This window comes from Caenorhabditis remanei, chromosome I, assembly GCF_010183535.1.
Source record: "Caenorhabditis remanei strain PX506 chromosome I, whole genome shotgun sequence".
In the NCBI taxonomy this organism is placed as follows: Eukaryota; Metazoa; Nematoda; class Chromadorea; order Rhabditida; family Rhabditidae; genus Caenorhabditis; species Caenorhabditis remanei.
The window spans coordinates 10,323,401-10,346,040 of record NC_071328.1 but is presented as its reverse complement, the minus strand read 5'-3'; the positions used below and the strand labels follow the sequence as shown (position 1 = coordinate 10,346,040).

At 37.2% G+C, this 22,640-nt stretch overlaps 11 protein-coding genes across 11 annotated transcripts; 6 read left to right on the top strand and 5 right to left on the bottom strand.

Annotated features, from left to right (window-relative positions):
- Positions 1-340: 340 nt before the first annotated feature.
- GCK72_002232 (uncharacterized protein) lies at positions 341-1,682 on the top strand (the record flags this gene model as incomplete). The annotated part of the gene is made up of 5 exons (XM_003104762.2): positions 341-433; positions 686-772; positions 818-979; positions 1,029-1,376; positions 1,542-1,682. 5 exons carry the CDS (start codon positions 341-343, stop codon positions 1,680-1,682), a joined length of 831 nt encoding a protein of 276 aa, XP_003104810.1.
- Positions 1,683-1,917: 235 nt separating this feature from the next.
- On the bottom strand, positions 1,918-3,008 carry GCK72_002231 (uncharacterized protein; the record flags this gene model as incomplete). The annotated part of the gene is made up of 5 exons (XM_053723323.1): positions 1,918-2,025; positions 2,070-2,279; positions 2,341-2,657; positions 2,823-2,893; positions 2,944-3,008. The coding sequence occupies 5 exons, from the start codon at positions 3,006-3,008 to the stop codon at positions 1,918-1,920; spliced, it is 771 nt and encodes a 256-aa protein (XP_053591968.1).
- Positions 3,009-3,689: 681 nt separating this feature from the next.
- On the bottom strand, positions 3,690-5,532 carry GCK72_002230 (uncharacterized protein; the record flags this gene model as incomplete). Its single annotated transcript, XM_053723322.1, has 5 exons — positions 3,690-3,953; positions 4,018-4,227; positions 4,274-4,409; positions 5,000-5,425; positions 5,471-5,532. The coding sequence occupies 5 exons, from the start codon at positions 5,530-5,532 to the stop codon at positions 3,690-3,692; spliced, it is 1,098 nt and encodes a 365-aa protein (XP_053591967.1).
- Positions 5,533-6,064: 532 nt separating this feature from the next.
- Positions 6,065-6,333, bottom strand: GCK72_002229 (uncharacterized protein; the record flags this gene model as incomplete). The annotated part of the gene is made up of 2 exons (XM_003104687.2): positions 6,065-6,164; positions 6,212-6,333. 2 exons carry the CDS (start codon positions 6,331-6,333, stop codon positions 6,065-6,067), a joined length of 222 nt encoding a protein of 73 aa, XP_003104735.2.
- A 653-nt stretch (positions 6,334-6,986) lies between these two features.
- GCK72_002228 (uncharacterized protein) lies at positions 6,987-7,256 on the top strand (the record flags this gene model as incomplete). Its single annotated transcript, XM_003104793.1, has 2 exons — positions 6,987-7,108; positions 7,157-7,256. 2 exons carry the CDS (start codon positions 6,987-6,989, stop codon positions 7,254-7,256), a joined length of 222 nt encoding a protein of 73 aa, XP_003104841.1.
- Positions 7,257-9,206: 1,950 nt separating this feature from the next.
- Positions 9,207-9,475, top strand: GCK72_002227 (uncharacterized protein; the record flags this gene model as incomplete). The annotated part of the gene is made up of 2 exons (XM_003104724.2): positions 9,207-9,328; positions 9,379-9,475. 2 exons carry the CDS (start codon positions 9,207-9,209, stop codon positions 9,473-9,475), a joined length of 219 nt encoding a protein of 72 aa, XP_003104772.2.
- A 999-nt stretch (positions 9,476-10,474) lies between these two features.
- GCK72_002226 (uncharacterized protein) lies at positions 10,475-10,772 on the bottom strand (the record flags this gene model as incomplete). The annotated part of the gene is made up of 2 exons (XM_003104700.1): positions 10,475-10,580; positions 10,651-10,772. The coding sequence occupies 2 exons, from the start codon at positions 10,770-10,772 to the stop codon at positions 10,475-10,477; spliced, it is 228 nt and encodes a 75-aa protein (XP_003104748.1).
- Positions 10,606-10,938, top strand: GCK72_002225 (uncharacterized protein; the record flags this gene model as incomplete). Its single annotated transcript, XM_053723321.1, has 1 exon — positions 10,606-10,938. The coding sequence occupies one exon, from the start codon at positions 10,606-10,608 to the stop codon at positions 10,936-10,938; it is 333 nt and encodes a 110-aa protein (XP_053591966.1).
- Positions 10,939-11,978: 1,040 nt separating this feature from the next.
- GCK72_002224 (uncharacterized protein) lies at positions 11,979-16,452 on the bottom strand (the record flags this gene model as incomplete). The annotated part of the gene is made up of 8 exons (XM_003104715.2): positions 11,979-12,056; positions 12,155-12,398; positions 13,408-13,499; positions 15,151-15,231; positions 15,278-15,562; positions 15,611-15,684; positions 15,741-16,269; positions 16,324-16,452. 8 exons carry the CDS (start codon positions 16,450-16,452, stop codon positions 11,979-11,981), a joined length of 1,512 nt encoding a protein of 503 aa, XP_003104763.2.
- Positions 16,453-16,941: 489 nt separating this feature from the next.
- GCK72_002223 (uncharacterized protein) lies at positions 16,942-18,251 on the top strand (the record flags this gene model as incomplete). Its single annotated transcript, XM_053723320.1, has 5 exons — positions 16,942-17,015; positions 17,067-17,298; positions 17,346-17,942; positions 17,988-18,147; positions 18,211-18,251. 5 exons carry the CDS (start codon positions 16,942-16,944, stop codon positions 18,249-18,251), a joined length of 1,104 nt encoding a protein of 367 aa, XP_053591965.1.
- A 431-nt stretch (positions 18,252-18,682) lies between these two features.
- On the top strand, positions 18,683-19,959 carry GCK72_002222 (uncharacterized protein; the record flags this gene model as incomplete). Its single annotated transcript, XM_003104752.2, has 5 exons — positions 18,683-18,750; positions 18,799-19,030; positions 19,079-19,289; positions 19,338-19,600; positions 19,645-19,959. 5 exons carry the CDS (start codon positions 18,683-18,685, stop codon positions 19,957-19,959), a joined length of 1,089 nt encoding a protein of 362 aa, XP_003104800.1.
- Positions 19,960-22,640: the final 2,681 nt, after the last annotated feature.

Genomic DNA, 22,640 nt, shown 5'->3' with positions numbered 1-22,640 from the left:
CCTTTCGTTCAGCTGTGTGTGGATGTGGTTCCCAATGGCAGCTTGATGAAAATAAGGTCTGCGAGAGTGATGAGAAATAGGAGACGTCAGACGAAGAATGAAGATAATTTCTAGAAAAGAAACAGAGAATTAGAGAGCGTCAGCTAAAAATGATGACAATTCCTTTTTGTCATGTTGTTTCCATCGTCATTTCTGCGAGCCAGCCGTAGCACCCGCACTCTTTAAACAAAGCTGCTAGACTCACTGGAGGGCTCTATTTGCCTCTTTCTATCTTCAGTTCTCCTTTTCTGTCCCATTTCGTCTCGGAAAAGCTTTTATTTCAGCTCAGCAGTTCTACAAGATGACGTACTGCCACCAATTTTTGAGCAACCTTTCATCCTTGACCCGATTCCGTCTTCACACCGGTAATGTCAATGGATACACCCAGTTGAAGGTAAGAAGTTGTAGAATCCAACAAGACGACCTTCTAGTGTATGTGAGACAGAGAATAAAAAAGGGTGTGTGATTTAAAAAACCTGTGACGAAATTGAACAGTAGAAAAGAAATACGTGTTTCCTGACATTTCGGAAGGGGGTTTACGAAATTGATTCTCGAATAAAGCATTATATTGCAAACATGATGTTGTTTTTTCTTTAAAAAGGGACTTCTCCCATGAACGCACATAACAACCATTTCTACTTATCAGGTTCGTCGATTCGAAACGTCAGCAGAAGAGCTATCCGCATGTCTCGACCTCCAGTTAAGCTCAAATCCAATCGCTGCGGATTTCAAAGTGATTCATGTAACTGCAAGCTAAAAAATTTCAACTCGTATTTAGGAAAACAGCTGCTTGTTGCTATGCGACAATGATCATATGGACAACTATGAGAGAGATGAAATCAAAATAACAATGAAGGTTTTTCTGTCAGCATGGGATGTTCAACAGATTGACCAGGCTGTAACTAGTTTAAAGGAACAACTCAAGACTAAAGATATTGAGGTATTGAGTTATTTAGAAGAATTAAACATAAAATAGGTTCGATTTTCAGGTTCTCATTCTGTCTTTCCCTGAACTAGACCTTATTGACGGAGAATCTGAAGACGATGAACACCGTCGTTGGTTCGAAAAAGTGAAGCCTTTGTACACGTACATGGAAAAACTTGTTGAAACTTCGGAGATAGCTTCAATTGGAGTTTCTGATTTCTCTGCACGTCAACTAAAAGAAGTTCTTGAGCATTTTGATGTTAAACCTAGTATCAATCATGTACGACTTGACGGATGCTGTCAAGTCCCCCCAGAATTGCAAGCTCTAGCCAATGACCATGATGTTCAACTTCTAGTTCACAATGATCCTACCCCGTTCCCAACTAATAATATTTTCAAGACATTTTGTGAGGTGAGTGATGCTAAGAATAAGGGATAATAAAAATATTCCGATCTATTTATAACTCTAATTGTAACTAGTTCTCAGATTAGTCTCATTCTAATTTTTTCTCGAAAAAAATGATTTCGTCGTAAATAGAAACAAGACTGACTCATATAAATTATTTTCTGTTTTCAGATTGACAGTGGATGCCAAAAAGCAGTGTGCAGCCCTCTTTTCGAGACAACATGGCTGTCTCGCTATTCGGTATGGGTACGCAAACGTTCCATTATGACTTCCAAAGGATATATTGTCCAATTCATAAGAAAACATGACTGATAATTGTCTCTTTCCAACTAAACTTATTTATTTCCATTGTGATATTCGAATAGTATAAAGTGCCATAATCCACATAAACCATACATTCTAATACAAACTTAATGGGACAGCTACATCACAATGAACAGGGTGACGTCCAACAGTTCCGATCAAAACTTGCTTTCCGTCATCAAAAGGAAAAGCGATTGTACTTGCAGAAACTAGCCTTCCATCATCAGCAAGAACTTCAACCATTTCAGCCTTTCGAAAATGTGATGCGAAGAACTTGAGATGGGCCATAAAGAGATGGATCCGAACGATTTCCAAAGTGAGCAAGAACATCTTTCGTTACTGGATGGCAACCCTATTAAAAATATTTTTTAAAGAATCAAATTTTGATCTACAAACCGTCCACATGTGATTATCTTTGTCAATATAGAAATTATCACAACCAGTGAGAGTTTCAATTTCGGATATTTTCTTCAGGGAAATTTTTTCTTGGTTCCAGGAATAAACTCCAATTGTCTCCTGATTGATATGCGACACGAAAAGTGTGTTACCATCTCGAGACAAGGAAATTCCGTTTGCCACGTGGTTCTCCATCAAATAATGTGATTTCTAAAAAAAAACTGGCGGTTTAAATGAATAAGTGAAGCAATTTACGTGCAAGCTCACTCACGTTCCCATCGAAATACACTATTCCTCCTCTATAAAATCCACTGATAACTTCCCACATATTTCCCAATTCAGTCTGAGCACCTCCATCATTAGAGAGCAAGAACGAGTTCTCTCCAGTTGCCACTATATCGTTTGGTCGGATAAATGTATCATCTCGTATCGTTTTTACGTGATTCAAGTGTTGTTTCCTATCGTCATAATCCAGAATCACAACGGAATGTTTGAAAGTTTTCGAATGAACGACAACAAATAATCGAATAGTTCCATCATTCATAACCCAATGGGACAGCCCGTGTGGGTAGAATCCTTCTTCATCTTCTAAATTTAGAATAGGAATCAACTCTGCTTTGTAGGTTCTTTTCGTAAGATCGTAAAGGTAAATCTCTCCTTTCCATGTTACATCAGATTGTTACATCAGACAAAGTCTTCAGATCCTTGACCTAAAATTTAACTGTTTTTCGCGTCAAAAGGAAGTAGACTTACTTGGTCCTTCAACTTTTCTGCATTCTCCTGGACGATGATTATACACTCTTTTGTTTATATCCATCATCAACCTAACAAAGTAAATATGTACTTATTTTGGTTCTTCTGGGTAAAAACTTACAAAGTTTTGAAAACAAATTGAACCGAAAGGCCCAAGAGCAACACGAATAATGCTTTTAGTAGCATTTCTGACTACCTGAAAATGATTGAGAGTTGTTGTTGTTGTTGGAGGTGGATCTAAGAATTATACTCAACTGAAATATGAGAGAAAGGAAAGAAAAAAACATGTGCTCATGCTTTTTACTGATTTATAAGTTTACTGAGTAAACAAGAGATACAAAAAATTATGAGAATCTTTAATTTAAAAAAAGTATTCAAATCAAGTTAGTTGAGGGTTTTCTCCAACTGAAAGCAAGAAGTTTCGTTTGTGTACCTTCGTTCGATTACTTTCTCAAATGTAGGTAAACAGACATATAGGAACCAAACTATATAATGTCTGTTTGGTTTTTTTTTGGTTTAGAAATGTTTTCGTTCATCACAGATTCCAACAAGCGAGGACAAAACGATAGTTCTGATATCAGTGTTCAAAAAACTTCTGTTCGAAAATAAGAAGTGAAAAAAGTGGTGGTTACGTAACATAATCTTTGTTATCTGATTCGATCAATGATAATCAAATCCGATTCCACTTGGCTCTCTTTTTTGTAGATACCATCGAACAATGAGACAAAAACGTCGGCCTGTCATCATAAGTATTTGTCGGTAGATTGAAAGTGGGGTCAATTATATCTATCTTCTTTTTAATTGATTTTTGTCCGATAAAGTTAGTCTTTTATCATCTAAAATTGTGGCGATAGCAAATTAAAACGATCAGAAATCAAGTGGAACATCAATATCACAATGAGTTAGATCACGGAAAACCGTTCCGATCAAAAGTTGCTTCCCATTGTCAAATGTTGCAGCAATTGCACTTGCAGAAGTGAATTTTCCATCATCAGAGAATACTTCAACCATTTCAGCTGTCTTCAAATCGGATGAAAATTTGAAACGAAGGACTTGAGACTGAGAGAAAAGAGATGGATTCGTGGCATCACCAAGATGTCCGACAGCGTCTTTTAGTACAGGATGGCATCCCTGAAAGTATTAATTTCCGGAAAGAAAATCGATACGAGGGGGAGAAGAAGAACAAAAGCCTTACCGACCACAGGTTGTTCTCTTGATCAATAAAGAAGTTATCACATCCAGTGAGAGTTTCAATCTCAGAAATCTTTCGAATTGAAACTTTCTCTTGATTCCAAGCAAAGACTCCGATGGTTTCTTGATTTATATGAGAAACGAATAGAGTTTTTCTGTCACGAGACAGAATTATACCATTGGCTACAGTATTCTCCAGAAGGTATTGTGTCTTCTGAACCCAGTTATTATATTCAAGTCCATTCAAGATAGTGATCTACCTTTCCATCGTAATATACTAATCCTCCTTTGAAAAACCCTGTCAGCATTTCGATTGCGTTTGCCAAAACAGTCTGAGCACCACCATCATTTGAAACAAGGAATGAGTTATCTCCAGTTGCAACAATATCATTTGGTCTAAAAATGTAGTTTAATTTAAAGGAGGACTGAAGTCATATTTTTTTATTTCAGATTCTGATACTTCAGAAAATTCTGAGCAACTTTCATCATTGGAGCATAGGCTAAAAATCGCTCTAAACACCCAAAATTCACGTTTTCCCGGCTCAAATTGAGCTTTCGTGGAAGAGTTTTCCCACGCGAATTTTTGCTCCCGTGTAGTCCTCTCGGACAAAATTATTTCTTTTAATTTCTCGATTTCTCGTTTTCTTGCTTTTTTCAACGAAATTTCGTGTTTTTTTTTCAATTTATATCGTAAAAAAAGAAGAAAAAACACGAAATTTCGTTGAAAAAAGCAAGAAAACGAGAAATCGAGAAATTAAAAGAAATAATTTTATCCGAGAGGACTACACGGGGGCGAAAATTCGCTTGGGAAAACTCTTCCACGAAACCTCAATTTGAGCCGGGAAAACGTGAATTTTGGGTATTTAGAGCGATTTTTAGCCTATGCTCCAATGATGAAAGTTGCTCAGAATTTTCTGAAGTATCAGAATCTGAAATAAAAAAATATGACTTCAGTCCTCCTTTAATGTTTGAAACCTAAAAACTACCTGACGAATTTCTCATCTTTCAATGTTTTGACATGATTCAATTGCCGTTTGGATTCATCGAAATCCAGAATAACAATAGAATGCTTGAAATCCTTCGAATGAACAACAATGAACAATCGAATCGATCCATCTTTCTTCACCCAATGAGATATTCCGTGTGGATGGAATCCTTCTTCATCCTCCAGATTCAGAATTGGAATTGATTCTGCTTTATAGGTTCTCTTTGTCAAGTCATAAACGAATATATGTCCTTTCCACGTGGCACGAGATGGATCATCATTCAAATAGACTAATCCAGAAGTAATAAATGCAATGTTCTTCTCATCAACAATTGTTATATCTTCTGATCCGTGAACTGGTCCTTCTATTTTTCTGCATTGTCCTGGCCGATGATTGTACGTTTGTTTGTGAATATCAAACATTAATCTGAAAATGAATATTCTAAAATCTTCAATTTTATTACAAACTCACAGTGTTTTGAATACATATTGAACCAAAAAAGCCAGGAGAACAACCAAAACTATTTTCAACATACTCTCAGAATTGGCAGTGAGAAGAAGTGATAGGTATGAATTGGAAATAATAAAAATGATAAATATCAAGTCAACAAATATTGAAAAGATAGAATTGATAACCGCCTCCCTCGTGTTCTCTCTCGATACTGTCAGTTTGTTTTTGTGTCAAAAACAAGAGATAATGTTCCTTGAAACGATTATTGACAGTTGTTGAAATTCTCAAAAATACAAAAGACAAGTTATATTCATTCCGAAAACGTATTCCTAATTAGATTAAAATGGGTAAATTCGGAAACGTTTTCTTCTCTGATGCTTTCCATCCACTGGAGTATAATGCTCAGAATCAGACGGTTTTTTGAAAAGCGGTGACAATCTGGATTTTGGTTTTCTTGTTATTCTCATTTTGTTCCATCGAACCCTGCTAAAATTTACTTCTGTAAACCAACGAAAATCACTAAAACTTTGGGTGGAATAATAATTTATTTGAACTTCAATGATGAGGTGATGTGTTACCAATATACAAATAAAAGAAATTCCTCAAATGAGTTGTTTACTTTCCAGCAGTTGGGTATCCTCCAGCCTGTGGTGGGGCAGCGTATTGTGGTGGTGGTGGAGGTGGGGCAGCAGCATACTGGGGTCCAGCTCCTTGGCTGAAAATAAGAAATTGTGTTTCATTTTAAACCAAACCAGATTATACCATGGGTTTCCGCATCCTGGCTGAGCTGGTGGGCAGCATTGACTGCCACCTCCTCCTCCGATACAAGCGGATCCAGAAGCAACAAGAGCAGCGACGAAGGCAGCAGCAGAGAAGAATTTCATGCTTAGATAGATGTGATAACCGACGAAGGTATGCCAATCTTCAATCTCATCTCAGTTTTATACCCAATACCTGAAGCCGCTTTTTCATCCGACGAGTGGGAGGGTCATTTGATAATATTGCTGTATTCTTTTTGACATTTCAGAAACCGGCACCTTGCGTAATCGCGCGAGGAAACCATGCGGTAAGACGTTGCGTAATGAGAAGACTACACACGTCGGAAAGCAAGTTCAAGTTCTTTTGCCGATTGGAATCTACGGACATCGTACACTGCCGAATGATCACGCACGATATCAGGAAAAGCTATAGTGGTTTCACGATGATTCACAAAAGAGATTATGAAATGGAAAGTGCGAATTGGATATGAGAAAAAAAACGAGAATAAGAGGAGATGGTAGACAAGAGGTAAGTCGCTTTACCTGTCAAAAGGAATTCAGTGTTTGAAAAAATGTTATGTTTTGAATGCCTCTTTTGTTTAAAATTCGAAAAATCCAGCATATTGAAAAAAGGCAAAACGGGTTTTTTTTCAGAAAAATTAACTATGCTATCTGATGCCCCGCCCATTAATAAAGCTGTTGCTGGATGAATCTGGGTATAAAACTGAGATGAGATTGAAGATTGGCATACCTTCGTCGGTTATCACATCTATCTAAACATGAAATTCTTCTCTGCTGCTGCCTTCGTCGCTGCTCTTGTTGCTTCTGGATCCGCTTGTATCGGAGGAGGAGGTGGCAGTCAATGCTGCCCACCAGCTCAGCCAGGATGCGGAAACCCATGGTATAAACTGTTTTGGGTTTAGAATGAAACACAATTTCTTATTTTCAGCCAAGGAGCTGGACCCCAGTATGCTGCTGCCCCACCTCCACCACCACCACAATACGCTGCCCCACCACAGGCTGGAGGATACCCAACTGCTGGAAAGTAAACAACTCATTTGAGGAATTTCTTTTGTTTGTATATTTGAAACATATCAACTCAATGCCCAGAGTGAAAATAAATTATTCTGCATACAAATATTGTTAGTTTTGTAATGTTCTTTCCAGATCTTCCAGAGAGATTACGGATAGAATATTGATAAACGGAAGAACTAAAAAAGAAACGAAAACCGGAGAGAGTTATTTATTACATTCTGAAACATTGGATGTTACAAGTCCTATTGATTCCTGCTTAAATTTCATGTTCAGAAAATAAACTCTCCTGATAGAAAATTGATGATTCAACAGTTTTCGATGTGTGATTAACTGGGACTTGAACCGTATTTTACAGAAAATTACATGGATTTTGTTCTCGTTTCGGAATATTTTCCTGAGATTTGTGATACGGAATTATGAAACCTTGATATTTCTTCAGATTTAGAAAGATATTAGTCTAATAAATGAGGGCGTGCAACTTTCATAAAGTTACGAATCAGTCACAGTTCACCATCTAACTTTTTTTAGATGTATCTATTTCTTTTCCAGAATATTTGAGGCTCTTTAATTTTGTTCAAAGACGATTGGAACTGAAGTACTAGAACGGGTTCAATTTGGATTTACTTCAGGTTTTTCTCGCAGGTTTGTCGTAAACCATTCATACCAATCAGGCTGCACCTCCTAAAGAATTTTTTTTCTATTGTTAATTTCATATTATATCACTAATGGGATTATTCAGGTTATGTAAAAATGTATTTTAGTACAAATTTTACCTCATTCACGAACGGTAAAAAATGTATTTTTTCACATGTTTTTCTCCCATTTTTCTACATTTCTCCCCCTTTTTTTGACAGTTTTTCTACATGCGCATGCCGAAAAATGCAAAAAAAGGGGAGAAACGCTGTTAGACCAACGCTAAACTGAGATTTGTAGAAAGTAATTTCTCGATGCTCGTGAATAAGGAGAAAATGTATTAAAATGCATTTTTACATGACCTGAATAATGGGGTTATCTGTTGATCTAGAACTTTTAAAATCAAAATTATGAGCATTGACTGGTTTATTCATTTGAATTTAAAGTTAAATAAAATATCCCAAATATACAGAAAAATGAACATTGCGAATACAGCACATGGTACAATTTCAGCAAAACATCTATTTTCCAGCAACTGGATAAGCATTTGCAACTGGATAGGCAGCTGGTCCGATTGGTGCTGGACCAATTCCTCCGCCACTGAAAATTGTTTTCTTTTTAGACGGAATATGAAAGGCTGAACAATGAATGAGAAGTCAACAAACAGTCTATTCTTGACCGACTAAAAGATGATTCTCGGAAAGTATGGGCGTGTCTGGATTAACGACTTCACTTCCATCACTAAAATGCTTTTTCTCTTTATTATCAAGACTTACCATGGGTTTCCACAAGCTGGTTGAGCTGGTGGGCAGCATTGGCTTCCACCTCCAAGACAAGCTGAAGCAAAAGCGAAAAGAGCGAAGAAGATAACGAAGAATCTCATTTTGAGTCGAAGAAGACGAATGAATTGATGCTGGAAGAACAATTTCTGTCCTTTTTATAGTATTCTCATCTGCATATCCATCAGAAGGCGGACCGTTGTTACCTGCTGTTTGTTCATTTATCGAACCGGAAGGTGGAACATTTCCTTGATTGTGGGTGTCATTTCTCCCATTTCTCATCCAAGGACCGGAATAGCTTCTGATCGTTGTGTTTTACAGTTTCAAGCCACAGATTTCTTTTTGTGAATTAAAGATCAAAACGAGGTGTTGCAAAATGATCAAGCTACAGATAAAATAAAGACAAAAAATCATGTTTCGCACAAGAAAATAACAGATGTAGGCCATGTGTTGACCCGCCTCTTTTTTACAATCAGATGATTTAATCCGGGTATAAAAAGAAAAAAATACGAAAATTGGCATACCTTCGTCGGTTATCACATCTATCTAAGCATGAAATTCTTTTCTGCTGCTGCCTTCGTCGCTGCTCTTGTCGCTTCTGGATCCGCTTGTATCGGAGGAGGAGGTGGCAGTCAATGCTGCCCACCAGCTCAGCCAGGATGCTCCAACCCATGGTATGCAATATTTTGACTTTGAAAAAATGTATGACATTTATTATTTTCAGCCAAGGAGCTGGACCACAATATGCTGCTCCACCCCCACCACCACCTCAATACGCTGCTCCACCACAACTCGGAGGATATCCAACTGCCGGAAAGTAAACACTTTTTCGAATCCGTTTTGTTTCTGTATATTTGAAAAACGCTGTCTAAAACAAATAAATTATTCTGCATCCAACTTTTTTTTTTCATTCCGAACACACTATATGAGATTGATACATCGGCATCTTCATTACACCAAGGCGATCCACAGACAAGTTCAGATAGAGAAAAGATATTATGTTGCGTAATCTATTCCACTTCTTGTTACGAAAAAAGTTTTGCTACCGATCTTTCATTATAGGTGTCTAGACAAGTGTAGTCGTCTTTCTCAGAAGCTTGCTGGTAGTTGGAAATGAGCTTCAAATGTCATCACAAACTGAAAAGTAGAAAAAACATAGAAGACCGTTAGAAATTGAAATTTTCATGTTCATTGAAATTCCATAAATATGGGAAATATTGCAAAATTTCCACATGTTTTGAAGATTTTTGATTGGATTTTGAAAAAAAAACCAACAGAGAAACTCAATGTCACCTGACTATATCATTGAATTCCAAAGCAAGTCACTATACATTAAGTATTCATATGATGATGTATGTACTTTGAACATGCCGACGGCTTCTTCTCCTTTCTTATTACGTCGTTGTCCGCGAAATCCGCTTGAAAAAATTAGCGGTGACGCCACTTTCTTTTTCTTCTAAACAAGATTTCATGTGTTTTAATCTCATTGGTTACGGTAGTTGGATTCAGAGAAATCGGATCAGAAGGTGAAGTTTTCAAGTGACTGATTTGGAAGGACATATAAAACTTAGATAGTTTTTTCTCTTTGTCGAAGTTGTGTTCTTCAAAACTTTCTCCAAGGAGATTCAGAATTCCAATCGTTCAACGTTGTAGTCTCATTTCACTTCAAAGTAGATAATGTGCATATTTTGTATTTCCTTTAGAGAAAAGATGCAATAATGAAAATTTATTGAAAACATGAATGGATTTCGAAATATACAGAAAAAGAGGGAACTTGAGAGCTCATGGCATCAATCGAGTTGCTTCAGATGATGAGATATTTACTTTCCAGCAGTTGGGTATCCTCCAGCTGGAGCAGCATAGGCTGGTGGTGGAGCGACTGGATAAGCAGCTGGTCCAATTGGTGCTGGTCCGACTCCTCCTCCGCTGAAAGATGAAATTATTTAAAATTATGAGATTCCGGCTGAAACAAAGCCACGATGAGGATGAAACATACCATGGATTTCCACAGCTTGGCTGGGCTGGTGGACAGCATCCACCACCACCTCCTCCTCCGAGGCAAGCATTTCCAGAAGCGACGAGAGCGGCGACGAAAGCAGCAGCAGAGAAGAACTTCATAATTGTGTTGAAACCAAAAATGGCATGCCGAACTGATCCATTCAGACAGTTTTATAGTATCTCACGTAGAGTAGGCGGGATCCCAATTCGACCACCTGCCGTTGCGGCCTTCAGCTTTTCCCTTTTTTCTCTTATTCAGCTTCTTCTTATTCATCTCTTTTCTTGATCTCGTTACCTGTTGTATTTTAGGGAAAAAGAAGGGAGGGCGTTATTCAAATGGAATAAAATGAGATTGGCAGAAAAGACGGGAAGCCACTTACAATGACAAGACCCCCGCCTCATTCAAAAACGGAGGCACCACTTTTAGGGAGAAAAATGGTTGAAAAATGAATAGAAATAAGAGAAAGAAGACCCGCTAAATGTATGCAAATTGGAAATGTGACGCCTTTTTGTCATGAAATAAATGTTGCCAACATTTATCCATCCGGATTGTTGGAATTTCACACGTTCTGGTAATTGGTTAACACCAAGAAAGTCAGATAGCGAAAAATGAATAGTTTTCCAGAGAGACAGGAGGGACCCAGGATATTAGGAAACACTAGAACTTGATAAAGCACGAGGTGATATTGCCAGAAATTATCTACCGTAAAAACTCTATTTGAGGTGCATGCAACTCTATTGTTCAACGGGTCCGTCGGAGTGCAACTCTATTAGAGGGGCAATTCAAATAGAGGGTGCACCTCTATTTTTCGTCGACGAATTCGCCCGTCCTCGATACCCAACTATCTTTTGAATTTGTTTGATTTCATTAGTTTTTATGCCGAATTTTTCGAACTTTTAGGTAAAAACGGAAAAAAAATCCTGAACTTTCATAGCAAACTACGTTTTTAACAACAAAAATGCCGAAATAGTGATGTGAAAGAACAGTTAGGAGTCAGTTAATGATGATATTAGAGAAAAGTGGAAATCACTGGAGGGCAACTGTATTAGAGGGGCACCTCAATTAGAGGGTGCAACTCTATTGTTCAAAGAGTCTGTCGGGGGGCACCACTATTAGAGGGGCACTTCAAATAGAGGGGCACCTCAAATAGAGTTTTTACGGTAATTGTCTGAAAAGCTGCAAGCTCTCCTTCATAATCATAGTTAATTAAAAGCCCCTCCGCCACAACATAGACTTCTCTTCAGACGATTTCTTCAATTTCTTGTGTCTTTTCAGGGCCCCCTTTGATCTTCTCTGCAATGATATAAAACAAATAAAATCTAATTTTAACAACTTTTATTCTTTCCCATTGAATAAATTTTGTCATACGGATACTTGCAGCATTGTTTCGTTTTGTCGTATTGCTGAAACAAAATAAATAAATTATAATTGGTATTATCAGTTGTTGATTATCAATTTGGCATTGTACCTCACTATACACGTAAAAACCTATAAAACGCACCGTATCTCTAAACTTTCCGTCTTCATTCCGAAGATAACAACATGCTCGGACGGTTGATGATTTCTCTAATGGACCATCACAGCAAACATGAGTTGATGAGTGATAAGGACGGGCGGTACCATTGTTCAATTGACAACAAGAGTTGTATTCAGATGATTCAAACACAGAGTTCCCGCAACACATCTGTTGAACACCGCCGTCAAATGTGGAATTGCCACAACAAACATCATCTGGAGTCGTTTTTCTGAAACGAGAATAGAAAGTCTTTGAGTCAAGTTGTACAAAGGATTGAAAACTTTGGTCAGCTAGATAAAATCTGCCAGCTTTCCGCTACGTAATGAAGGTCGTCAGTTTATGTTATTTATAGCATCACATTATGCAACGAAATTGGAAAACAGAGCTTTCAAGAAGAAGAAACGGTTCTTGATATATTTCTATAATTTCTGTGGTTGTGGGGGTCTGGAAATTATTCTGGCTATCGAGCTGTTGTAAACAACCGAACTCTAAAATTTCACTTTTCACATACCGTAAAAACTGTATTAGAGCGATATGTCGCTCTATTTTTCAACCGCTTCTCAGAAAAATTTTGTTATTTCAGAAACTCATTAAAGTTAAACGGAAAAAACTTTTTTGATAGTTCTATTTGTTGATCTAGAGGTTATTCTTCACGATGATTTTAATCAGAACCAAGAAAATACACTGGGATAATCATATTCATGAATCCTGAGTATAGATGGGTGTCGTTCTATTAGAGGTGTCGTTCTATTAAAGGTGTCGCTCTAATACAGTTTTTACGGTATCTGTTTACCTCATTCACCACAAAGTAGTCTACTAAACATATCACGTCTACTGAAGAAACTTGTTTAGCCGGCTTCATTGTCTGTGACGTGGCATGACCACATTACAACATATCTGAAATTACTCATCGCCTACTACACCTATTCTTCTCCTCCTCATTTTTTTCCTCTACTCATATTACACATTCATCTTTACAACCACATCTTATTGTTCATCTATGGTTTGTAGTTGGCGGCAAGAAATAGGTAAAAACGGAATCAACCTCGAAACGAACGAGATCTGATCGCACCCATTTTATGTTTACGACAATGCCGTTAAACGAGGCTGGGAAAAAGTTTTTTTTTTCTCTCTTTTGGGCATTTCATGGTTCTCAATCTTTACATCTTCCTCTCCATCCATTCAAATGCCATTCATCCTCATTCCACTTTACAAACCTGAAATAAAGAAAAACTCACACTGATAACGTCTGATCACAACACAAAAATGTGGTATCCCGTTGGAAATAGACGTCGGTGCCGCAGCAATCACCGCCAATTATATTATGAATCTGGAAATGAAGGTTCTAGAGATCGAAAAACATTACGTAAAGCTTCTTGATGATCTTGCGAACCCTTTTCATGACATAATCGTACGCATAACAGATTGCCGCTACGTTATGTATCTAGTTTAATCCTGATCATCGTAAGTGATAAATGAATACATTCTAGTCAGAAGAAAGATATTCAATGTGTGATAAGGGGTTAGCAAGTTTCTTAAACTTCTTTTGGCTAGAAGATCGAAAACAGAAAGTATGTTCAGTAACGAGGGGATTTAGAAAAGGAAAAATGAGATCTTTTGTGGAATAAGGGTTCCAAAACTTTCCACATCTACCCGTGTCATGAAAAACTGCAACCTGAGTAGTTCTGAAGATCTGAGTACTGGAATTGGAGGTCTTACTAACAAACGGTTTTTGTTCAACATGAGAACATAAAAACTGAATCAAACTACTGCTGAAGAGGGGGCCACCTTAGTTTTCGAGTCCAAAGATTCCATTTCTGAAATCACGCATACTTTCGTACAAACACGTTTCGAAAGCTATTTTTCTACAGGAACAAAATCATTCCAGCTCAAAGTACAAGTGTGATCAATCTTCCAGATATATGAATTAACTAGCTTCAATCTCGTTTTTAGTACTCTTTATAGTTGTATTCGTCTTACATCGGCCACAAGAAGTGTTTCTGTTTCCACGATAATTACAGTGTTAGCTTTCAAATGATTCAAGTAATACTTTCATTTTTATTTCCCTCTTCTCCCAATTCCCTTTTCTCATTTTCTCTTACCACCCCTTTACAACAAGTTTGATCGAGACGAAGTGGCTGTGTACCGCAACAGGAATGAGCCATGACACCGCCTGAAACAATACCCGATTACTATGATTATTTATTTATACACATTAGTATTCGCCCTTTTTCACTGATAAACTAGCACATTAGTTGGTTAAAGGAATGCCATTGAAAGGAATCAAATAGATAAGCGAGTAAAAGAAAGAGAGAGACAAAGAGAGCACGTACCTCTGTCCCTATTGTGTACATTTTCTTCGCAACATAGTTGACTTGATGTATTGTAAACGTGGCTGCCACAACAGGCGACACCAATCAATTCACGGGGTTCAGAGTAGGAAGTACAGTTTTCGGACTTCGTTCCGACTTGACAGCATACTCGAAATTCTGAATTACCCGTTGGAAAATGAGAGAAGGAAACAGAGAAAATACCTGTTTTAGAATTAGAAAGAGCAGAAAAAAGTGTGGAAGTTGTAATGGAAAGAAGAAAAATATGGGAGAAGGAAAACATTATAATGTTGAAATATGTATAACCTAATGGAGAGGATAGGAATGGTCAACAAAAAGAAATCGGTCATTTCGTTGGAGTCTGCGAAGGACAGGTGAGCTAATAAAGAATGGAAAAGCCTCATGAATATCCAAAAAAAGTGAGAATTGGGATGAGAAAGAAATATTTTAGGTCAAAAAGAGACACTTGGAACCACACATTTACTGGAGTGTTTTACTTGGAAAACTGGAAAAAGCGTTTCATAATTTATTGGAATTCATAAAACTTTGATTGAAGACAACAAAATATAGAACATGAGTAAATGTGATAAACTATTATTGAGATTTTTCTGAGAGTTTCTTAAACAATACGCTGACGACATTTTGACAAACATTATCTCCCGCATTCTTCGCGATTAGATGAAGAACAACAACGACATCTCGATTGATTGAAAGAGCTCGATTGTAGTCGTTCTGAAACAGAATGGTTTGAAGTTGAATAGCCCAACTAGTTTCTTACCGTGTAGTTAGTTGGTCTCTCAACAAGTGGAACTTTCTCATCGCTCTGACTCCCAACCTCATCATCTGTTGATCCGTGACCACCAGCACTGAGCATTCTGCTAACGAAAGCTTTTCTGGAGGAATCACGGAAGAAATGTTCGAATGAAGAGACGAGATTCCAAATTGTGAGAAGAAGAAGAGCAAGCAGCCAATAGAAAAGAGCAAGGAAAATCTTCTCATTCAGCATGTTCATCGAGAGAACACATTGTACGCTGTATTTTTGAATACTTCCTTTTTTGCGGACCTGAAATCAGAAGTTTGTATTCACAAGGACCAGAAACTAGACACTCACCTCGAAATCACACATAGTTTGTCTTGGGAAAATTCCATTTGCAATCCAATTGCTACCGAAACCAACACGGAGACCTTGAAAAGATAGAGTATTAGTAATTCATATATTCAAAGAAAAGAATGAAACTCACTTAAGAAATCATCGATATCGAATCCAAGGAAGAAATGAATCAAAATCATTTGAGCCATCAAGTTGACAACGAACAATGCCTTCGTCAAAACATAATTGAACGACACCCAATTTCTTCCGATTGCATTTGGAATGAACGGAATTGGACTCTTTCTTCCTTGTCTATCAATATATTTTTTCAAATGATTTGCAATTCTTTCAATCTGTTTTTCTCGACTTTGTACATCTGTTTTATCCAGTTTGCATGCTTCATCCACAACTGCTTTCACTTGAAGACCAGACCACCAGTTGACTGTACTCCAGTATAAATACGGAAGATAGAAGAGGAATGCAAGGAATACCAAAATGAATTGAACCCATTGGTAGTATGTGAGTTCTCTCTCTTCTCTATATCTTTCCGGTGGCATGTTTGGATCTTCAATCGGAACGTAGTACGTATTTTCAATCAAACAGTAATCTCGAGTGTATTCGACCCATCCTTTTTTGAATTCAGCTGGTGTCCAGCAGGAAATTGCAGTGCCGAAATATGTCTGAAGTTTGAATGAGATCTAGCATTTTAGTTTATGCCTTTCAGAATGACTTACATTATATCCAATAATCAATGCTGACAGAGCGAAAACATATGAAGTGTACTGAAAGTTGAGTCGATCAATGAAATCGTCTTCATGTCTCTTATCGGTATACTGAGTCACTAAACTCAGGATTTGATCCATCACCTGTAATGAGATAAAGTTGAAATTTTGACGACTGGAGTACTACAAAAATGAAAAGAATTGAGAAAGAGCACACAGCACACAACATTATTACAAGGACGTATTCGGCCTCATTTAGATTATCAGTCAGTTAACATGGTGACTCAAAAAGAGAGTGTGTGGGAGGAGGAGTTTCAGACACAAAAGATAAGAGCTGGAAATGAAGTTATCAGTTTACAGGTTTGAGTACGGCATGCCGCGAATAGAGGCTCCATCACTACAGTTCTTTCTTCTTTTGTTTCTCTATGATCGATCTGTGAACAAAACTTTTAACCTGACTCTACTTCAGACTTGAAACCCCAATGTTCCTATATGAATCACCCATCTGTCTCATTCAAAAACAGTTTATCTCAAGTTTTTTGTTGTTCTTTTTTGATTTACTTGTTATCTTTTTCCAATTCCAAAACTTTCTCAATTTGACTCATTCTTATATTTTCAGGGTTGACCAAGATGTTAAGCAACATCAAAAACTATGCGGCAACTGTTAGTAAACTGTCAGATCATGATGATTCTTCCATTGATAGGTAACCATTTTTATTGTACTCCTCAAATTATAACTTTGAAACGTGTTGCAGATTGAACTATGTAGTTACCACATCCATTTTAATTGGCTTCTCCCTTCTTCTATTCGCCAAAAATTATGTGGGAGAACCAATGCAATGTTGGACTCCAAATCAGTTCAACGACGGTTGGGAGTCATTTGCTGAGCAGTATTGCTTCATTGAAAATACTTATTTTGTTCCAATGCAAGACTCAAATCTTCCAGCAGCGGATACGAGAGAAGATAGGGAAATGATTTATTATCAGGTCAGTGGATCAGCTCAATCTGAAGAAAGAAATGAAAAAAATTGCAGTGGGTTCCATTCCTGTTGATAATTCAAGCTCTCTTTTTCTGTGTTCCAAGAGCATATTGGATCATATTCCCATCGTACAGTGGACTTACAATTGCTGATATGATAACTGCCGCAAGAGCGAATGGAAAGAAACTGGAAAGTGCTGAAAAGGCGCTTGAACAAGTCGCACTGGCAAACTGGAGAACTGAACGACAGAAAGGTCACGGATCGAGGATATTCAATTGTTACCTGGTTATGAAACTTCTCATTCTAATCAATATTATTCTTCAATTTTTCCTTCTCAACTCATTCCTAAACACTGCTTATACATTCTGGGGATGGGGAATTTTCTGGGATATGTTCAATGGAAGACACTGGCAAGAAAGTGGTCATTTTCCAAGAGTTTCATTCTGCGATATCAATGTAAGAGAACTCGGAAATGTACATCATTGGAGTCTTCAATGCGTGCTCATGGTTAATATGTTCAACGAGAAGATCTTCATTTTCTTGTGGTTCTGGTTTGCTTTCCTTCTTGTTGCAACCACGTGTGACTTCATTGTTTGGGTTTGGAGACGATTCGACAAGCAATCGAGAATCGGATTCATTCTAGACCTTCTTGTAAGACTTGATCTGATCTATTTCTAAAAATAATGATAATTTCAGAACCAAGAAGGAATCGATCATTCTCCACAAAAAGCAAACGAGTTGTACGATAATGTGCTCCGTGACGATGGAGTTCTATTCCTGCGACTTCTCGATTCAAACAGTGGACGCTTGAACTCTGAAGAACTTATGAGGAAGATTTATAATATTTCGGTTGGAAGTAAGCTTTATTCCCTTCATTTTCTTCTCTCTATCCCTTTTCACTCAACAGTTCCTTTTTCAGATTCAACCAATTTGAGTACTCCAATTGATGAAGAACAATAGGAACTGGTGAGTGAAAAAGGGATTAGTAGAGGGAAATGATTGAGAAATAGGAACAAAAAATGATGTAGATCATAAACAAAATTCAGGGGCTTCAGACCTGAATCACAGTGAAAGTATGGTTCTTGAAGAGTTCATGGAGAATTATCCAAGTGAAATCAACTTGAATTAGATCTAGAATAAAAACAAATCATTTCAGCACATGCTCCACACGCTTCAATCGACAGTGAAAGCGATTCGAATCAACAACTTTCATAATCTAAAACTTATCATTTTTTTCTTTTATTAGTTACAAATATATGATTCTGAATTCAATTTAAAATAATTTAACAGTTGTTGTAAAATGAGCATTTTTGAATTTGGATCAACAAACCATATCTATATCTCTTTAAATTTAAACTTGTTTGAATCTTTTACCGAATAACTTGTTGCAGATGAAGATCGAAACAGCCTTTTATTCAAAAACAGTTACTCCTACATATGATTCAGATGCAATTGATAGGTGAGTCACAACCAGAAAACTTTTTTTTGAGTAGTTTACAATATTCAGACTTCGATACTTTGCCACAGTAATCATCCTCAGTGCATGTGCTTTATTCATTATGACGAAACAATATGTGGGTCAAAGTATTCAATGTTGGGCGCCAAAACAATTCAAAGGAGGATGGGAGGACTATGCAGAGACGTATTGTCTCATTGAGAATACATATTATGTTAATATGAATGACACGAACCTGCCGACAGAAGGGGTTCGAGGAAATAAAGAATTGAGGTATTATCAGGTAGACGCTAGAAATCCAAAAGAGAATTCCAATCTAATGATCATTCAGTGGGTTCCTTTCATTCTATTCGGATTGGCACTGGTTCTTTATATTCCGAGAATTATATGGGTCATTCTTCAATCCGTAATTGGAATTAACATCTCTATCGTAACATCTTACCTTCGACAGAATGCAATCGGTGGATTCACTTCAGATGGGGAAGATATTGAAAAGAAAACAAAACAAATGCAGAGCAAAAAGAAAGCGGACAGTGAAAAGAGTGAGTGTTCATCAACTTCTAGTCTATAATTGAATCCCAGATTTTTAGCTAATGGAGAGTTTTGGGGATCCAAACTGACCGTTTGTCTACTCGTTACAAAAGTATTTGCAACAATAATGATTTTAACTTCAATGGGTTTCATTGATTATTTCATGGGAATGGGTCCATTCTACGGATGGACGGTCACAAAAGACTTGCTAGAAGGACGTCAATGGCAAGAAAGTGGAACATTCCCGAGAGTTACATTCTGTGATTTCGAAGTTCGAGAACTGGGTTATGTGAATAATTGGTCACTTCAATGTGTTTTGATGGTTCGTTTTCACTTTGCTCTGACTCAAAAATCCCTTATTTTCAGGTGAACATGTTCAATGAGAAACTGTTTATTGCTCTCTGGTGGTGGTATGTTGTGTTAGCTGTTCTCTCAATTTATGACATATTTCGATTTATCTTCCGATTCACAGTGCATCATCAGGTCTCCTTCATTTCAAATATTCTTTCCTGTACCGGAGATTCTGATATCAGTGACACAGAAGTTGGAGAATTCAATCGGAAAATATTGAGAATCGATGGAGTTAACTTGACACATCTCGTCTACGCGAATGCCACAATTTTCGAAGCGGCAGAGTTTCTGAAACCTCTTTGGCACAGCTTTAAAGAGAAACAACAGTAGGAATATTGAGTTGTTATTTGAGGATTTCTTGTTGGATAAATGGTTATATGTACATAATTTACATGTCAATCAAAGATTCTTATCAATACAAGTACACAAGAGAAATGGTTGAGTAAAGGGAGAGAGATGAATGAACTAGATTGTGTAGAAGAGAGAGAGAAAGGGCGAGAAATATGATAATTCACTACATACAAAGAGGTGAATAGGCAAGAAATAATGAATGTGCTTGCGACATCTGTAGAAGTCCGAAAATGCCTTCACTTTTTCCCTGGATACTCTTATTTCAAAGTACAAGTGTTGAGTCACAGCTAAAGTTTTTTTGTTTGAGATACGGCATTCAATCCATATATAGCGCAGCATTCCTTGATTGAAAGAGGATTGTCGATCATCTCTGAATGACCAATTACCATCCAATGTTATTCAAATAATGAGAATAATGACACATGTTGCCACATTACAATGCCACACGTTTTGAGGGCATCGGAGACTGACGGCACCTGCTACCTGAGGTCATATAACTATGCAGTAACGGAGAAGTTGCAATTCAATCAAAATTTGTATTTGACAGACTAAAAAATAAAGAACGAGGTGGAATGACTCTTGATGGAAATAACTTAAAACTAGACATCTCGAAGATTCGTTCCAAGGAGTTCAGATGAAACTTGAATTCACTCTCCTCCCTTCCAGCAGTAGTATATTTGTTGTTGTTTATCCTGTGTCCCATAGGTACGTATATCCTTCGGCTTTCTCCACTAGACCCGAGCCACCGCAACATCACGCATTCTTTTTCTTCTTCTCCTTTTTTTCTTTTTCTCTCTTCCTCTTCAACACTATCTGCGTCTCTTCTTCTGTACCATCTGTCGTCGTCATTTCGGCTATCCGGAGGCATCGTCGTGTGCATCCATCACACTCCACCGACCTTGTCTTTTCCACAAACTGTTGCTTTGGTTTTTTCGCTGCAAAAACCTTTCTTTCGAATTAATGAAAAGATCTTCGTTTCCTCTGAAAATGTACAAGTAATTCGATTATCCTCCTAACAAATTCCCATTTGTTTGCAAAGGTTCAGTCTCTTTTTGATGACAGACGAGGGAACTCATCGCTGAATTATTTATTCTTGTTTTTATTTGCTAAGGATAATGCAATGCGTTTTAGTTATATTTTTTGGGGATTAGACGGTTGCTTGTTACTGTTTTTTGCACAGAATTGTATCATTTCGTTTGAAAGAGATCTATATTGGAACAATTACTCCTCTTCTTTTTTGCATTATCAAGAAAGAAGTAGTTTCAAAAAACGTGAAGTGTTCATTCCATTCTCTTTCTCTACCCCTGTTTCACTTTTTTAATTGCTATCCGTTGGTCTTCTTTTCTTCTTTTTTCCTCGTCTTACTTTTCTTTTTCTCACAAGTTCTTTTCACACTCTCTGTCACAAAAAACTCATTTCGAGTAATAAAATCCAAAAATAAGATGAAATTTGAAGAAGACATATCACTCGATATCCGTCAACCAGGTGGCATCAAATGTTCCCTCAAAAGATCAAGAAGAGAGTGGAGACTCAGAAGTCTTTGTCACTTATTTTTTGTGTCCCCCGTGTCTCCGTGCACTCTCACCCCTGCTGGCCATTCCTCCAATCATCTTTCTCGATTCGATTCAATTTTCATCACTTTCTGACTAGTCCTTTCTCTCTCTCTTTCCTTGTCTTTCCTTAATCCTTTCTTCTCGTTTCTCGTGCTCTCACCCAATTATGGTCCCATTCTCTTTCCTTTTTCGAGTGCTCTTCTTCTCGGATTATGTCTTTTGGAGACAAACCATCTAGCCGTAACGGGGGGAAAAACTAAACCAACTTGTCACTTCGTTTTCAACAATTCATTCAAAACTTCAAGAAAAAGAGAGCCAATTCTGAGAAAATCTGTGGGAAAAAGAAACGATTGTTAACTATTCGCAGAAAAAAACTACTTCTTGAGGTAAACGTGCCAGAAAGAAATTGGTTTCCGAAAAAGAAATAAATATGTGAAATTGCTGTCGTTCATTTCAAATTCTCGAGTTTTTATAATCCGGTTAATCGAAGTTCGAGAGCTATTCCAGATGTTTTACGAGTTTTCTCCACTTCATAATTGCTAGTTCCAACTTTCTGCCTTTTTGATGAATATTTATAGAAAATACTTCAAGCTATAATCATCTGGCTCATTTATCTGCGATTGAGGTAGACTTACAATACATATTTGCAATATTTGACCCCAATGAAATTCCTTGTTCCATCTTCTTCTAATGATTCAATAATTACTCACATGACCCCTTCCTTTCTAATAATACAGTTGAAAACACAAACACATTACTCTCCATTCTTTTCTCTTATTTTTGTATTTTTCTTTTCGATTTTCCAAGGTCTTTTTCACACTTCGACCACTGATGAGGTCACTCTGAAAAGAGAGTAAAAGAGATTTAGATAGTTAGAGAGAGAAAACGAAATAGACATATCTGTCCGTTGCGAGTGGAAACTCTTTTTTCTCTTTTCAACTTTTTTCATTCTTCTTTCCAAATTTTTCACCGGGGGATTCGGTCTCTTTTTGTTGAAATGTGGTATTCAAACGGTTTTATTTCTAATTCGGAGACAAATATCTGTTTCTGTTTATCGTGTTATTTGCTGATTAATCTATTTTAGTCTGAATTAAAACTTGGTGATCA